Here is an 18,171-nt window from a genome sequence, read left to right as displayed (position 1 = left end):
CAATTGAATCAAGGTAACACTATTCATTTGCAAGAAGTACCATATGTACCTGATCTCAAAAAGAACTTGGTGTCCATTTCAGCCATGGAGGACAAAGGATTCAATGTGGCTTTCATCGATAGAAAGGTATGTGTTTGGAAAAGAAATTTAAAAAATGCTTTTACTCTTGGGTTCAGGGTTGACACTTTGTATCAAGTTGGAGGAAGTCCATTGGAGCCATGTCTTGCGGCACATCTCTACAATCTAAACTATGGCATCGGAGGTTCGCCCATCTTCACTATCAAGCCCTATCCGATGTGAGACAGATGGTGGCAGGTATGCCCGAGTTCAAAGTAGAGCATGGAGGTGTATGTTCGGGATGTGCCGAAGGAAAACTTACAAGGGGACCATTCCCCTCAAGTAATAGCAAGACCACATACATATTGCAATTGATCCACTCTGACATATCTGGTATGATGCCCGTAAACTCTTTGGGAGGATACTTATATTATCTCACCTTTATGGATGATTATTCTTGCAAGACTTGGATCTACTTCTTGAAGAAGAAGGATGAAGTGTTCACCTGGTTCCGACACTTCAAAGCCTTGATCGAAAACCAATTCGAGACGAAAATCAAGATATTAAGGACCGATAATGGGATCGAGTACGAATCCAATGAATTCCAAGATTATCGCAAAGAAACTGGCATTAAGAGGAGACTACAACACCATACACTCTTGAGCAGAATGGTGTGGTTGAAAGGAAGAATCGCTCTATTGTAGAAGCAGTTCGTGCCATGCTTCATGATCAAGGCCTTCCGAAGTTCCTATGGGTTGAAGCTGCAAATACCGTTGTGTATGTTCAAAACGGATGCCCTCATCAAGCATTGAACTCCAAGACTTTCGAAGAAATGTTCACTGGTAAGAAACCCGATGTCTCTCATTTTAGAATTTTTGGAAGTCCCATATGTTTTCATGTGCCGAAAGAGAAAAGAAGCAAATTGGGTGCATCTGGGAAGAAAGGAATCTTTGTTGGCTATAGTGATAATTCTAAGGGATATAGAATTTATGTGGCTGGTCAAAAGGAAGTTGAGATAAGTCATGATGTCACCTTCGACGGAGATATGGCCCTCAGGAAGATCAACAACCTTCCTATCCTAAGGAAGGACAAAGAAGCTGACACTGGAAATCAAGGTGAAAAAGAAGACAAAACGATGCCTAATGTTGATAAACCTATGGATCCGATTGATCCTCCTCCTCATGAGCCCTCCTCCTCCAAAAGGAGACCCTCATGGCTTAGGGAGACTCTTGAAGATGCCGAGAGACACATTGCACCAAGGGGGGCTTTCTGTGAAAGCAAGAAGTTGAACAGGTATCAAGGATATTTGACCGCCATGAGCACTAGCATTCAAAATGAACCTTCATCATTCGAAGAAGTCGTGAAGCATCAAGTATGGATGTATGCTATGAATGAAGAACACGAGTCAGTTATGAAGAATGATGTCTGGGATGTGGTCCCTAGACCCCAAGACAAATCGGTTGTCACCTCTAAGTGGCTCTACAAAATCAAGCATGGAGTTGATGGAAGTGTAGACCCTCTCATTCTCAAATGTAAGAGGGAGTTGGCTTTTGAATTTGAGATGAAGGACCTAGGACCGATGCACTACTTCATAGGGTTGGAGGTCTGGCAAAAGCCAGGTGAAATTTTCCTATCTCAAGGAAAATATGTTGTGAAGATATTGGAAAGATTTGGGATGGTGGACTGCAAGCCTGTGACTACCCCGATGGAACTTAACTTTAAGAAGTTATGTGGTAGTGCTACTGGACCTTAATTGGGAAATGCTTCTGAGCAGTGTTGATAATATCGCCGATATTTCGGCGATATTCGTAAATATCGCGCGATTTTGGCGAAAACGAAATTTCGGCTGGAAAATAGCGCGATATTTTCGTGTTTTTAAATTCTCGCGAGATTTCCGAAATTGCGGCGATATTTTCATAAATATCGCGCCACGACTGTAAATATCGCGGGTTAGTTTAATCGGGTTATAAAATGGTAATATTGTTTTGCTTTTCCCGTCACTTTGTAATGTTTTCGTGCGAGCTGGAGAGAGACGGAACCGGTGCTGCGAAGGAGGGTTTACCCGGTGCCAAAGGTCACAGTCCCGACGTCTTGAGTCTTGACTCTTCACCGTCAACGCAACGCTGCAGCCTGCAACTGTGCAACACATTATATTGGACCTTGGTAATATGATATATCTATTGAGCAATGAGAAGCATAACCAGAAGTTAGAACATACAAATAGCATAACCAGAACATGCAGATTCGCATCTATATTTTGTGGCTTGTATTATATGTGCTGTATTCATATATGTTATATGCAAAGTCTTCTAAAAATCTGCACGTGATATCCTAATCCTGGTGACTTAGCTTTTCCAGCCTTTGCCGTTATGCTTTTCCACAAAGCTATGTTCAGAACTGGCTTTTCATGTCATATTTGGTCCTCCCATTAGCGAAGTCCTTCTAGCTCATTAGATATTTAAGGGTATAGCTCTTGTTGCTAAGCTGAGACTTGTAGTTGTGACAAACACTTGCAAAGACAAGCAATTTAGTAAGGGTTACAGAGAGCAGATCCTTGGTCAATATCTTGATTCTTTTCACACAACAATAAACTTTTGACATATAATTATTAATATCTACTATGTACATTATTCAATCTTCTGATTAAAGACGAGATACCTTAAGTTTGAAAGGAAGGGCAGATACTGATTCCTGGCACTCTCAAGTTAATACTACCATAATCCTCACAGCCATAGGGTTTATCTAGATTCTATATACCACACAACCATAAGGTTTCTCTGCACATGTAAAAGGGTCCTTTGCATTCAGATATATCTGCTATACTGTCCAGACTCCAAACATATCAAGGTTACTGTTAGCAAGATCACTGTCTGTATGGTAATAAGTTATAACAAGGTCACTGTCATGTCACAACAACTATCATTACAGTCATCAGGTCACTATGTCAAGAATCAAGATTACTGCTGTCATGCTGCCATTAATTACTTTCATCAAGATCTTGTTATAGAAGGTTGCTACCCAGTTCACAGGTCACTGACATAATCCTTCATCAAGGACTCTTGCCATGAACACAATCATGCCTTCAAGTCACCAACACAACGCCAAAGTCACCGTCAAAGGTAACTGCCTTATGAGGTTACTGTCACACTGTCATGACTCATGAGTCTCAACATGCATGTAACCAACAGAATTTGGTCAAACCCTGTAGCATCCAGATTCCAACCCAACATCAACAAATCTGTTCTCAGTTCTTGAAAACACTAATCCTTTTTTGGGGGCTTAAAAGTTAACAGTGAACACGTCATGTTTTGCCAGTACTCTTTCCTGATGCCTTCTTGTATTGGACCATGTAAAGCAGCCTCCAATATCATGATGTTTATGGCTGCAATTCACATTAAAAACTTGATGTGTTGATTTTATTTTACATCAACTCTTATTTCACCTCCTACAATTACTTGTCTACCTTATTAAAAATTAAAATCCCCTCTCAACACTCATTTAGCCTCAGAAAGATTGTTAGTGAACCAATATTAGAAGAATAGATGGAGCATAATCCCATGTTTTGGCCTGAGATTAGGAAAGTTGCCTTCCCACTCTACCATATTGAAATCTTTCACAACAGTTGCCCTCCCACTCTACCATATTGAAATCTTTCCCAACAGTTGCTTATCCTCAGAAGATAGCATATAAGCCAACATTAGAAGCATAAATATAAATGATTTTATTATCCTCAATGTATACACTGCTTGTAGCAGCCAAATCGCAGTCCTCTAACGCTGTTATTGAATACATTTATATTTTATGATTTTAATGTCTTTTGACTCTTTTCTACATAGCTTGACTAGGGTCCTTTGTGTGAAGATTGCAGATTGTAGAACTTTGTTAAAGTTTAGTCCATTTGACTTTGAAGAATGAGGATTTGATATTGAGACCTGCACCCATGGAATTTCGTAAATTCGTATTACTTATTAAGTTATTAAGTTACTAATTCCAAATTTTTTTTGGTGCTGTAGGTTTCCTTTTGAGTTAGCCCACTACAAAATACAAATATGCCAAAAAACTTGGACCCATTTTGGGAGTATGGGATCTCTGATGGTGGGACAAATCGTGCATATCTTTCATGCAAATTGTGTGGGGACAAGATGACAGGTGGGGTTACACGACTGAAATACCATCTTGCTAGACTCCCTGGACATGATGTTGGCATTTGTAAAGTTTCTAGTCCGGAGCTTATACGAAAAGCTCTTGAGGCAATTGAAGAAAAGGACAGAAAGAAGGAAGAGGCGGAAAGAAACAAAGCTGAACGTGCAGGTAGATCTTTTGGGATATCTTCTCCTGATTTTGATGTTCAGGGTAGTGGCCCTACTGGCCCTAGTGGGAGGGGCTCCACAACTGGCACACCATCACATGCTAGCGCTACTGCTAGTGTGAATGCGAGGTCATCATTTTTTGTTCCACGAACAGGAGCTGGAGCACAACCTGGCATAAAATCGCTTTATAAAAAAAAGGAGAAGGAAGAAGCAGATAGAGTCATGGGGAGGTGTATTTATTGGAGCGACTTACCTCTCAGCATCACAAAAACCAATCCATTTTGGCAACCAATGTGTGATGCTATTGCTGTTGTGGGCCCAGGGTACAAAAGTGCCACATATGAGGAGTTGCGGGGGCCAATTCTTCAAGCAGAAAAAGAGGACATCAACTCTAGATTGGCGGAGTTGAAACAGACATGGGAAATCACTGGATGCACAGTGATGTCTGATGGTTGGACAGATAGGAAGGGTAGGACCCTTCTAAATTTCTTGGTACATTGTCCTAAAGGTACCATGTTTATTAAATCGTTGGATGCATCAGAACATATCAAAGATGCAGCAACGATATGTGAGTTGTTAGATGGGTTCATTCAGGAGATTGGTGTGCAGAATGTGGTGCAAGTCGTAACAGACAATGCAGCTAATTATGTGTCTGCCGGCAGAATGCTTATGGAGAGGCATCCCACATTGTTCTGGACTCCATGTGCAGCGCATTGTCTTGATTTGTTGCTTGAGGATATGGGGAAACTCTCCTTCATCAAGGAGGCAGTTGATATGGCTAGGAGCATCCCCAAGTTTATTTATAACCATGCTTATGTTCTTAGCCTTATGAGGAGGTACACTAAAAACAAGGAGTTGCGGCGTCCTGCCATCACACGTTTTGCCACAACCTTTATTACTCTCCAGTCTTTGCTTCGATGTCAGTACGAGTTGAAGCAAATGTTTGTGTCTGATGATTGGCGTGCTTGTAGATACAGCAAGAGACCTGATGGGAGAGCCATTGCAAAAATGGTGTACTCTGAGACATTTTGGCGTGGAGTACAAGAAGCATGTGCAGTTAGCGAACCTATAGTAAAGGTTCTTAGATTGGTGGATGGAGAGAAGCCTGCAATGCCTTATTTGTATGAGGGCATGGATAGGGCCAAGGAGGCCATTCGTTCCTATTATGCAGACAAGGGTTCTGCTGGCCTTAATAGGCAGATGATGTTATGGGATGTGATCGATAATCGGTGGACAGGGATGCTTCATCGACCCATTCATGCAGCAGCACTCTTCCTCAACCCTGCATTTGCATACAAATGCAATTTTCGTTTTGATGGCGAGGTGATGGAAGGGCTCCATACCTGTATTCAGAGGATGGTACCTGATTCTGAGCTTCGTAGCAAAATCAAGCGCGAGGTACAGAGTTATCAGGATTGTGTTGGCCTATTTGGCTTTGATGATGCCATTAAGGAAAGGGCCCTCTTCATGCCACGTAAGTGACAAGTCATCACTCATTAGAAATTAGAAATTTGAATTTAATTTTTAACTTTTAAGTTTTTGAATTTTTTATTTCATTATTTTGTTGTAGATCTTTGGTGGCGAAGCTATGGTGCAAGGGTACCAAATTTGCAAAATTTGGCTATACGAATCTTGAGTCAAACATGTAGCTCTTCAGGGTGTGAGCGCAATTGGAGTGTATTTGAGAAAATACACGCCAAAAAGCGCAACAGGTATAACTTTGAACTCAAGCCTTCAGTTGAGCAATTACACTTATTGTAATTTTTAATTTTTAATTTATGACCTTCAAGTGTCAAGAGTCAAGAGTCAAGACTCATTACTTTTTTTGACACTCTTACAGGTTGGAGTTCGCACGCCTCAACGATTTCGTGTATGTGCATTACAACATCCGACTTCGAGTGAGGCAAATAGAATCACCAGTGGATCCAGATGCCATTTCCTTAGACAATATTGATGTATTGTCTCCGTGGAGGGTGGAGTCTCAGGAGCCCATATTGGAGGAGTCACCTTCATGGTTGGAGGAGCCAGTGGCAGATGATCCATTAGAGCAGGGGCAGCAAGAGGAGGACTCGGAGTCAGAGGAGCAGCAGCACTTAGAGGAGGAGCAGGAGGAGCTGGAGGAGGACACTGCGGGAGCATCAGCATCAACACCATCTGCTATAGATATAGGAGAGCATAGCTCCATGCCTATCACTCATTATTTGACATTAGGTGCAGAGGCAGTGTCAAGGCCTTCTACTACTAGGGGCAGGCCTGACAAACAGCCCATCATGTTTTCCCGTAAAAGGGGGAGAGGGCAGTAGATAGATAGCTGCTAGTTTTATTTGTTATGCTACATGTAACTCATGATGATGAGATACTTTTATTATTATATGTGATGTTATTTTGTATTGGTTCTCCACATTTGAGTCCTTGAATGGACAATTATCAGGGATTAGCACGATTTGGTATCGCCTTTGATATATCATTTCTATTTGACATCATATATATCAGTGTTTTCTTCATATTTATGTGCCAATGTGTTTAACTTTAAACTTTATTTCATGTTGTTATTGCTTTATATGTTTAAAAATCTGAAAAAAATGAATATATTATGCATTTTTTATGCTTGCTTTTGTTGTTTAAATTCTGAACATGAAGATGTTGCTTTAAAAATTAAAATAGTTTCTTGAGTGTTTGCTGGGCACTGTATAGTTATACTCATTTAATGCCAATTTTTTGTTTTTTTTGTGCCCTAGGTTTGAATTAGTTCACTACAGTACAAATGTCAAATATGCCAAAAGCCTTGGACCCATTTTGGGAGTATGGGGAGGCTGTTGGTGGGGCAAATCAGGCATATATATCATGCAACTTGTGTGGGACCAAGATGTCAGGAGGGATTACACGATTGAAATACCATCTGGCTAAACTCTCTGCATATGATGCAGCAGATGTGATGCCTTGTATGGTTTCTAGTGCAGAGGTTATACAAAAAGCTCGTGAAGCAATTGCTGAACAAGACAGAAAGAAAGCTGCTAGGGAGAGGCCAATGGTCTCAGATAGATAGCTGCTAGTTTTATTTGTTTTGCAACTTTTGCTACATATAAGTTTATAACTCATGATGATGAAATACTTTTAAACTTTTATATATGTGATGTTGTTTTGTTTGAGTCCTTGATTGGACAATTATCACTATCAGGGATCAGCAGGATATGTGATGTTATTTTAATTTTTGTTTGAGTCCTTGATTGGACAATTATCAATTTATCACTATCAGGGATCAGCAGGATTTGGTATCGCCTTTGAAGTTTGATGTATCATTTCTATTTGACATCATATATATCAGTGTTTTCTTCATATTTATGTGCCAATGTGTTTAGTTCATGTTGTTATTGCTTTATATGTTTAGAAATCTGAAAAAAAATGAATATATTATGCATTTTTTATGCTTGCCGATATTTGCCGATATTTTGCCGATATTTTCGCCGATATTTCCGATAAGATATTTTCCGGACCCTCGCCGATATTTTCCCGATACCGATATTATCAACACTGCTTCTGAGTATCGTCAACTCATAGGAGCATTGATGTTCTTGGTGAACTCCTGTCTGGACATATGTTTTGCAGTGAACACATTGAGCCAATATATGGTTGAGCCTCATCATATACATTGTATTGGTGCCAAGAATCTTCTGAGATATCTTCGGGGCACAATCACTCATGGACTGAGATACACTGTTGGAGATGTGAGGCGACATGGTTATTCTGATGTTGATTGGGCTGGTAGTGTGGTGGATTGCAACAGCACTTCTGGATGCTTTTTTTCTTTGGGTTATGCTTGGATATCCTGGATGAGCAGGAAGCAGAAATCGGTTGCCTTGAGCACTGCTGAGGCTAAATACATAGTTTCTATTATGGCCTCCTGTGAAGTTGTCTGGTTAAGGAAGCTCTTTGGTGAGCTGTTTGGACATGTGTTGGAAACTTGGATACCACCGTGATCCTCTGCGACAACCAAAGTGGGATCCGAATATCAGAGAATCCCATGTTTCATGATTGCTCCAAGCATATAGATATCAGGTACCACTTTATCCGGGATATGGTACAACGAGGAGCAATAAGGCTCCTTCACATTGGGATTGATGAGCAGGTCACCGATATTTTGACAAAGCCCCTGGGGAAGGTCAAGTTCTTGGCCTTCTGAGAACAACTTGGAGTTGCGGAGAGACCCTCTTATGATATGGACATTGAGCTCTGGGAGCTTCTAGGGGCTTGGGGTACTTTTTGGAGCGATTAGCAACCATAGGGTGAGTGGTTTAACCTTACCCTAGTGGTTTGTTGTGTACAGGGTGAGTGGTTCAGCCTTCCCCTGTGATACCCCTTGGCAACATGTAGGCAAGATGAGTGATTCATCCTTCTCCTGCTGAGACATCCTACTCATGCAGTCTAGGACTCATGGGAAGTACCTTTCATCTGGCCAATGAGTAGGGAAATGAGAATAGGGACCATAGTACTACCGATATTGATCTGGGATCAATGGAATTGACTTCAAGTCAATAAGAGTGGTATGAGACACTCTCTTTTATTTGGGACTGACTTCGGGTCAGAAGAGAATGGTATGATACATTCGCGATCACTTCTTCTTCTTCATAATTGAGCAGAGCAGAGCAAAACAGTGTAAAGCAGTGCATTGATGGCAACGATAGTATAGATTGGCAGATGGATTAGCAGATGGAGTTCTCCCTAGTTGAGAGGGAGTGTTAAAACTGGCAACTAGGGACAAACTCCACATGGGTCATCTTATTTATGACAGCTGATATTTTTGTTGAATTCCTCTGTTTGAGAGGTGTAGGATTTATCTAATGATCATCCGATTCCGAAATGTACAAATGAAGTTATGAATTTATTTTGATTATGGAAAAATTGTCAAGGTCGGTCAACAAACTTATGTAGGCTCAGAAGCCCAACAGCCACGTCTATTCATCCTCAACGTTTGCTATAAATACATGATTCTTTAGCCTCATTTGGACACACTCATCTTCACACTTCTCTCTCTCCTCATTGATTGGGTACAGATTTCTGGGCCTCTCTCTCTCCACATGTCCGAAATTTCAGGAGAATGAAATTTCAGGAGCGAAATATTTAGAGGCTGAAATTTCAAGAGAACGAAATTTTAGGAGGCCGAAATTTCAGGAGACCGAATTTCTGAACAGTTTGACCATGCATTGACTAGTGGCGTTGACCTGTTTGACTGCGTTTTTGGGTGAAGTATTTCTGTTTGGGCAGGCCACATTTTTGGGCATAGGAATCGAGGCCAAACATTGACTTTGACCAACATTGACTACAGCTAGGGCTGATCGCAGGTTGGTTTTTGACCAGATTTGATTGGGTTGTTTTTGGGTTGTTTTGAGGGCTAATTCATCTTGCTGTTTGGATGCCGAAGTTCACTGAATTTGACCAATTTGTTGAGGGCCAAATATGCGCTGTTGACCAACGTTGACTTTTCCGGTTAGAGCTCTTTTACTACTGTTACAAAATATCAGATTTGTAAATTGTACTATCTCTCTCTGTTGAACCATTGAAGACTATAAGAAGATTTGATCAAGGGTTTCCCCACATTGGGGTTTGTCACTGGCTAGTGCCACATCTTGTCCTCTTGTCTTGGCTTGTCTTCTACTGTTTACGTTTATGTTCTATCTGCATTTTACTATCATGTTGATGTGATTGCTAATCTGGATATTGATATTGGACTAACAAAGAAATTGAAGTAAAATTGCTCTAAAGCATAGAACATACCATTGTTGCTTAAAATTAACAGAACGACATTTTGAGGTGGGAGATTTGATTTTCTTGAGATTGCAGCCATACAAGAAATCCACACTAAAGCAGAAGGGAGCTTAAAAGCTTCAACCTCATTTTTATGGACCGTACAAGGTGATCCGACGAGTGGGAGATGTAGCTTATGAGTTGGAGCTTCCACCAGGAAGCAAGGTGCATAATGTATTCCATGTCTCTTGCCTGAAAAAGGCTTTGGGACAATGAGTGACAACTGCCACTGAGTTACCACCATTAGATGATGAGAGGCATTTGATTTTGACACTAGAGGCCATTTTACAGGAGAGGGAAAGGAAGCTGAGGAGCAGGACCATTAGAGAATTCTTAGTCAAGTGGAAAAATTTGCTCGAAGAAAATGCCACTTGGAGGGAGAATAGATTTTGCAGCATCCAACACTACAGTTGCTTGAGGACAAGCAACATTTGGGAGGGGAGGACTGTCATATCCCCAATTAAAAATTTTGACATGGAAATTCTCAATTTTGCAATTTTGGCGATTAATATATATATTTAGATAAATTAAATTAGGAGAAATAAGTTGTGGAGATATTTAATAAATTTTGGAGAAAAGGCAATGGTTGGGACTTAGGAAAAGAAGAAAAATTAAAGTTAAGTTGTGGAAATTACCAAGCTTGGAAATCGAACCATGGTATGGGAAATCTCAAACCAAGGTACGAGGAAGTGAAAGCAAAAATAAAAAGAAGGTTAGAGCCTCATTTTGATCATTCTGGTTTTGGCATTTCATTTCTAAATTGGAGGTTTGCTTAAGTTGTTGAGCTAAGTCAACCAGTGTTGCTTAGCACAGGGATTTCCAAGCGGAGAATCCCAACTCTCTTTCGGTGAACTTAGAGTGTCACCCTAGGAGAGAAAATTTGGAGCTGATTGGATATTTCTTTTCTTGCATTTTGTGAGCCATTTCATCTCTACAGCAAGTAGGATGGATTTTTTTAGTGGGATGCAATAGTAGAAGTAGAGTTGCTTGGAGGAAGAGATTGTTGGGGAGACTTGCCTTGAGAATTTGCAGGAATTTCACTTGGAGGAGGACAGATTTCCTGGTGGAGTTTTAGAGCCCGAGATTGTTTCATTTGTGTGGACAGTACTGTTCTTCCTTAGGCCCTGTGCAGGGCTTTTCTGGGCCATTTTTGCTGAAGCAGTCGCTGCAATCTTGTGCCGGGAAATAGCTGGAATTTCACTCTATCATTTCAGTGCTATCTTTCAATGATTTCTCAGTTATTTTTGTGGAGGATTTTGGGTGGAGCAGCTGTAGATTTTCTGGTGGGACGCAAAGTTGGGCAGTGGGTGATTTCACTTGAATTTTGGGTAATTCTGGGAGGTTGGAATTAACCCAAAATATTTTTGGGTTTTGTTGGTCTGGGGTTGGAGATCATTGTCCTAATTTTTTAGAATTTTTGGAGCAGATTTGAGGCCTCAAATATCAATTTGCCTCCAACAACAACAGTGGTAAATTTCTAAATAGAGCGTACTGCGAGTGAGCCATTTTTAGCATGGAGTTTCCTTCATTCTCACCTGGGTTTTGCATGCTTGCTTTGGCAAGCCGAGGTGCACACATTCCACTATATTTTGTACTCAGCTTCTCATTGAATATTTAATAAAATGGCTCAGCTCTATTTCTGCTCAATGGTGTTCTAAATTTGCTTTTCTTGTGGAGTTTTCATATTGCATGTTTATTTGTTTGCTGTAGCTAGTTCATGTTATGATATTTCACTGTATTTCTCTTGCTAGAATATTACATAAGGTCATTGTTTATCTCACTTTTCCAATCACATTACTTTTATGGTTGGCATTTAACCAAGAGGGATATAGAACTTCATTTTCCTATTTTAACATCAAAGGACACACATATCATGATAAAAACTAATAATATAATTTAAGGTTATAGTTTAGCTAGACATCAAATTGTCATATGAGACTCCTTTGTTTCTGGGACAAAGGACCTCCTTTGATTATGTGTGTGTATCTCAATTTTCCAATCACATTAATTTTATAGTTGGAATTTAACCAAGAGGGATATAGAACTTCATTTCCCTATTTTGACATCGAAGGATACACACATCATGATAAAAAATAATAATATAATTCAAGGTTATAGTTTAGCTAGACATCAAATTATCATATGAGACCCCTTTGTTTCTGGGACAAAGGGCCTCCTTTGATTACGTGTGTGTGTGTGTGTATTAAGGAAAAACATGTGGGTTCCCCCTCATACCTATATTGTTTGGATAGAGGAAGCTCACTGGCCAGCTACAACAGCCACTGGTAACCTGGTGGAACTCACCTGGATTAGAACCGGAGACCTCATGGCAAATTCCACTTTGAAATAGTCTTGTCAAACTAATTGAGCTAACCCATTGAACACACATGCACACACACACACACATTTATCATTTTATGTATATGGACAAATGAGAGATGATTAGAATGAGGAAGGCTGTTTTTCTATTATTAATCTATGGCTCATTAATCGTCATCTTCTTTCTTGTGCAGGTGATAAATCACTTTATCATGAGGTTTCCCCAATCTTAGACATCATGGGAAAGGTGAAAACCAAAATTCTCATTCATCACCTTTTGCCACTTTATGGAGCCTTTCTTTGGTGATGCTCACAATTGAAACGATGTATGTGTGTAGTCAAGATTCTATCTTGGAGATGTTGGGAATGGCGCTGCAATGAAACTTGTCGTAAACATGATTATGGGAAGGTTGGAGCTTGATCTTTTGTTCATTGTTTTATCAATTCTTATATCTTGTGCCATCTTTAGTCCTGTTTATTTCACCCACTTTATTCCTCTTTTCAAATGTCTCCACATATTTTGTAACAATTGTATTTTTGAGTGTTTTTCCTGGTTATTTTAGCATGATGGCTTCATTCTCCGAGGGCATGATTCTTGGTCAGAAAATGGGATTAGATCCCGGTGTTTTAGTTGAGGTACCATGCCTTGAGAACACTTTAAATATCTATTTCATTACCTTTTCCATAGGTATAGTATGGCTGTTGAATTTACATTATGCAAGCTTAATGTTCAGTGTAATAATGTCAACTAAGGAAATTTTCTCTTCATTTTAGGTAATATCCCAGGGTGCAATAAGTGCACCAATGTATTCGATGAAGGGCCCCTCTATGATAAAAGCCAGTTATGCTCCAGCATTCCCTCTCAAGCATCAACAAAAGGTACACTAGTATTCAGACTATTAATTTTTGCAACTCTAATGATTTTCTAACTCTGTCTCATGATAACTATTTAAATGCCGAGTATTGATTTACAGTTGAATTCCAGGATTTGCGACTTGCATTGGCTATGGCTGAAGAAGTGTCACAGCCTATTCCAGTTGCTGCAGCTGCAAATGAACTATACAAGGTAGCAAAAGCTCATGGTCTGGGGGAAGAAGACTTTTCTGCAGTTATTGAAGCACTTAAAGCAGAGCTTTGAAAAAATTAATTGCCTTACTGCATTCCTGTTTCTCTGCTTGGTGCTGCTTTTAAGATTTTTGACAAAGTTGTTGTCCAAGAAATTCCTGGAAACATGTTTCCATGAAGAAAACTTCTTGTAAAGTCACAGAGAAGCTGTTTTGATTGTCACACATAATAGTTTGATTCTTTGCTGAGATACTATCATAGTTTAACAGTTTAAACTTGCACCAAAGCACTAAGTGAAAGTTCAGATTACTATTACTGATGCCATATGTTTCTCTCCATCAAGTTTTGCTTTTAATTGAAATTGAAAGTTTATCAATGTCCACAAATGGTGAAATTGGTTGATGGTACTCGAGTGTAGCATGCATTGGTAGCTATACGGGAATGCATAATACTTCTGTAATGTTCCTAAGTAGGAATACAAGTGATATAAAGCATACAATCTGTTCAGGAAAATATAAAAACAGAATACATATTAAGCACCCATGGAAACGCTGGAAATAATGAACCGCTGAACCATTTTATTACTTCTTTGAGGGAAAAATACAATGGGTAATAGAATGGTGCACCTGGGCTTGTCTCAACGGACAAACATGACCAAACCCAAGTGAGAAATCGCTGAACCGATGACTGCTCCAACTGTTGCACCAATCTGCACTGCGCTGCCCAGAAAACTGTCTTTTCTGCTAAGTTCGAATGGCTAGAAAGTCCACTTCCTGTGCTCAGAAAATTATAAGATTTGAGCCCCGGACTCCTTGGCCTAAACCCAGAAAAAACCCACAAAGGAATTTAACTGGTTTAGACTTCTGAAAGTCGACCCACAAGGAGCCCAACTTCAGCTGCAACTGCAAAACTCAGCCTGTAAATCATTCCGAAAAGTGTCCCAAAGTGCTGGGCTGACCCCTACTGCAAATCCCCTGACTTCCTAGATGAGCTTCCGGGCTGCAGCACTTGCTCCTAAGCCCCATGAAAATGCTGAACTGGCCCTCTGTGCTGTCCCCAAGCCTAGTATTCGAACTGCTGGGTCGCTAGCTCCAAAACTCTCAAGAAATGCTGGCCTATTGCTGCTCTCCCAATCCTCTAACTCTCCCGGCAAATCACTGATCAAGAGTGGCTCACTCCTCCTGCATATTCTTTAGATAGCCCAAAAATACACACTCCCTGTATGTGGCTGAATGGCAGTGTTGTAACACACTCCTGGATCTCCTGAAATGTTGATGGAATTGCCTTCCTAGGGCGGGCACGAAAGGTCCCCCAAAGGTAAGGTTGAATCTCCTGCTTGAGAGATTCGTGGCTAAACAACCAGTTGACTCGGCTAAACAACAGAGCGAACAATCAAGTGATTTCGATTAGCAAGGTGTAAGAATGAATCCAAATGAGAGCTTCCTCCTCCTTTTATCTTTGTGGGCCTTCCTTACCTCATGTGGGCCCCTCTATCCAGCTATTCAAATTCCCTCCAAGCCATTTGAATGGCCTAGTTCGAACTCACATGTGGGTGGCCCCCACATTCCACTAGCAACCAAATAAAGTCAAATTTCCTCCCAAGTCCCTAAGTTGAAAATGTTGGGTTCTTTTCCTTAGCCAAAATTGTGCAAAATTGTGTAGCAAAACCCTGTTACAAATGTATTTGAGAAGGGACATGACAACTTCTCCTAGCGATGAGAACTAAAAAGAACAAGTTAATTCTAAATCTAAATCTAATAAGCAACAATTAGCGTAGCTAGCAAAAGTAGTAGACCTAAGAAGATAAGCTCCCCACAAAGTAAAGGAGAGCTATAAACTCTTGTTATCTGCACTTGTAATAAATATATTAACAGCTAGAGACTGCCAAATAGTGTCCTTTGGTGAGTGGCCTAGGATAATGTGCATTGTGAACTTGTGGGGTGATCCTTGGTGGCCTAAAAACCGTTCTGCTGGTGCTTGATAAAGGATTCAAGGGATTTGAGACATTCCTAGCATCCAAATTTGGGGAACTCATGGTAGTATTGGAGAAAATGGTTATGAATTCCAGATACCAGTAAAGGCCACTTCATGCCACTGAAGCAATTGCGATAGGTAGGTAACTCTGCGAGAAAGGCAGTGAACACACGTAGGAATTACTGAAGGACCAACATTGTGGGGAGGTCGATTTGTTTGATTTATCCTAGTGTTTGTAATTACTAGCATGGGATAGTGAAGGGCTCCACATATGTTCTTGCGTGTAATTATCCATTAGGGATTGGACTTCTCTTAATAAGTAAAGGGTGAATCATCTTGGTTTGATAGTGCGAAGAGAGTCTTATGTATATAAATCTTATTGTTTATAAGTAAAACTTTTATCTCAGGAAAAATAATTGTTAAACATTTATTGAGCTTCTATGAAACCTGAATATGCAAATAGAAAACTTAAAATAAAATCTCATATTGTCACAAAAACCAGTCTTAAAATCAAGGGGTCTATCTTGGCATTTATTGTGATGATGATGATTTTGGCATGATGCTAGTAAGGGATCTAGAAAACTTACACGAATGGTTTGTGCACAACATATGGCTTAGAAGTTAGAAGTTGTTGCCCACTTAGTAAGTGGGAGGCCAAGCTTCAATTGGATTATAGGCAAAGACACAGCCATAGGTAGAATGTTGCATCAATGCTAAGGGACAATGTGTGAGTGGGATCAATTGGCATTACCTAGGATAGTCAATCGAAGCATTGCAAGCGCATGGTCATTGTGAGGTAGGCAACAACAACCCATGAGTCACTACAAGGTTGACTTTGAGAGGATGTTGATAGGGTCTAGAAATTGATTGTGTATCTTGTTGTGAACAAGGACTATGACTTAGACCTTGCTATTTGTTACATGCATAGGTGGAGGGAGCCTTGACCCCAGAGGGGGAGTGTAGTGCTGAAACATTCATTGCAAGAGTTACAGATAGGGCGTATCAGACGATTGATTTGGTTAGTGTTAAATGTTGATGTTGTTTTATGTTTTCGCAAGGTGTTTTTTGAAGGGGAACCTACATCGTGAACCTAATGCTTATGTTCATAAATGGAGGTCGGAGAGTTATAAATATATGCTTTATTAGTTCATGGTATATTCATACCCATTGTATTGACTGACATGAAGGTTGATACAGATGATCGATTTGGTTTGTGTTAAATGTTGATGTTGTTTTATGTTTTGGCAAGGTGTTTTGTGAAGGGGAACCTACATCATGAACCTAATGCTTATGTTCATAAATGGAGGTTAGAGAGTTATAAATATATGCTTTGTTAGTTCATGGTATATTCATACCCATTGTATTAACTGACATGAAGAATGATATGACTTGTGTTTGATTGTTAAATCAACTTTAATTACTATAAGGAAAAATATGAATTTTGTTAAGGAAAAAATTGATTAGCATCAACTAAAAGCAGTCTATAAAATAAATTGCTCCCGTGGAAAAATCTACATTGGTGAACTAGGAGGACATTCAAAACAAGAACAAAAGAGCATCTTGTTGACATTAAAAAACAATGCTCTCGCTCCTCTATTCTTGCAGAGCATTCCCTTCACACTAAACATCACATATGCCTAGAAGACACTACTATCATTGCAAAGAAAAATAACATAAGATGATTCATGTTTAAAATTATTTGAGCAATGATATTTGTCATTGTTACTAACCAACTTGTGGAGAGGTCACCTTACCTCCGACATAGATTGAGAGAGAGGCTTCTTTGTTTGGTTACATCTCGTACAACAATGATTCAAAATATCTTGGCCTATGGCCAATACGATTCGTCATAGAAATTTCAAGAATTTGACTTTTTATGCAAGTTCAAAATTTCACCCCAACCTTGAGGTTTCCCAAAGCTATTTCTTGTGAATTTTCATTCTTAGGGCTGAACATAAATATCAAATTACGAAGACAAATACTCTCTCTCTCTCTCTCTCTTCATTAGATGTTCATGAGAATCCTCATAAGTGAATAATTGCAACAACAACTGCTTACTCTCTCTCTCTCTCTCTCTTGCTCACTCTTTCTCTCTCTCTTTTCATCAAATCTTCACGAGAGTGTGCATGAGTAAACAGTAAATGTTTCAAACCTATAACTTGGTTCATCTTTAGGACATAAATGGTCAAGGAAGATGTTTAAATTTATAATTTTGACACATTAGAAATAGCTACTGCTATTTTTGGTTTACTATCTCCTACTTGTTCTTTACATTAACAAGTTATTTAATCATATAAACATCGAAATAAACACAATAGAAGCCTTCACAAATATACAGATCAACCACTGAAATAAACTAAGACAACACAAGGGACATCGTTATTTTTGGACAATCATCTCTGGAAAAACCCAATGTGGGAAAACCGGTGCAACAGATATGAGGGTTTTATTATTATGCAGTTTCTGAATACAACTAGGGTGCCAGAAATGGTTCACCCTTCAGAGATTTTCCTTGGCAGAAGTACCTCTCTTTAGAGACAGATATTCCAGTTGATCAGCAACTAGATGATTGATCTCACAGCAACTTATATTGTTCCTTAGTTGGACAACAAAAGTTGCTCCAAGCTTCTCTTTGGAACTGCGT

At 39.7% G+C, this 18,171-nt stretch overlaps 2 protein-coding genes across 3 annotated transcripts in view; both read left to right on the top strand.

Annotated features, from left to right (window-relative positions):
- The window catches only part of GLYR2 (glyoxylate reductase 2), a 199,446-nt gene extending 185,507 nt beyond the window's left edge, over window positions 1-13,939 (top strand). Inside the window, exons 8-12 of one of the 2 annotated variants that reach the window (XM_089448485.1) lie at window positions 12,683-12,735; window positions 12,827-12,897; window positions 13,052-13,124; window positions 13,263-13,367; window positions 13,463-13,939. In XM_089448485.1, the coding sequence (XP_089304611.1) occupies window positions 12,683-12,735; window positions 12,827-12,897; window positions 13,052-13,124; window positions 13,263-13,367; window positions 13,463-13,558 (398 nt within the window). In that variant the 3' untranslated portion in view covers window positions 13,559-13,939. The remainder of the gene's footprint in view (window positions 1-12,682; window positions 12,736-12,826; window positions 12,898-13,051; window positions 13,125-13,262; window positions 13,368-13,462) is intronic. The other variant, XM_089448484.1, reaches the window with a different exon arrangement.
- LOC149142716 (uncharacterized) lies at window positions 4,163-6,188 on the top strand. Its single transcript, XM_089449022.1, has 2 exons — window positions 4,163-5,841; window positions 5,938-6,188. The coding sequence occupies exons 1-2, from the start codon at window positions 4,200-4,202 to the stop codon at window positions 6,126-6,128; spliced, it is 1,833 nt and encodes a 610-aa protein (XP_089305148.1). The 5' UTR covers window positions 4,163-4,199; the 3' UTR covers window positions 6,129-6,188.
- Window positions 13,940-18,171: the final 4,232 nt, after the last annotated feature.

This window comes from Pinus tabuliformis, chromosome X, assembly GCF_031772625.1.
Source record: "Pinus tabuliformis cultivar Carrire ecotype Pingquan chromosome X, CPIR1, whole genome shotgun sequence".
In the NCBI taxonomy this organism is placed as follows: domain Eukaryota; kingdom Viridiplantae; phylum Streptophyta; class Pinopsida; order Pinales; family Pinaceae; genus Pinus; species Pinus tabuliformis.
The sequence above is the reverse complement of the archived record's forward strand: the minus strand, read 5'-3'. Positions and strand labels throughout refer to the sequence as shown.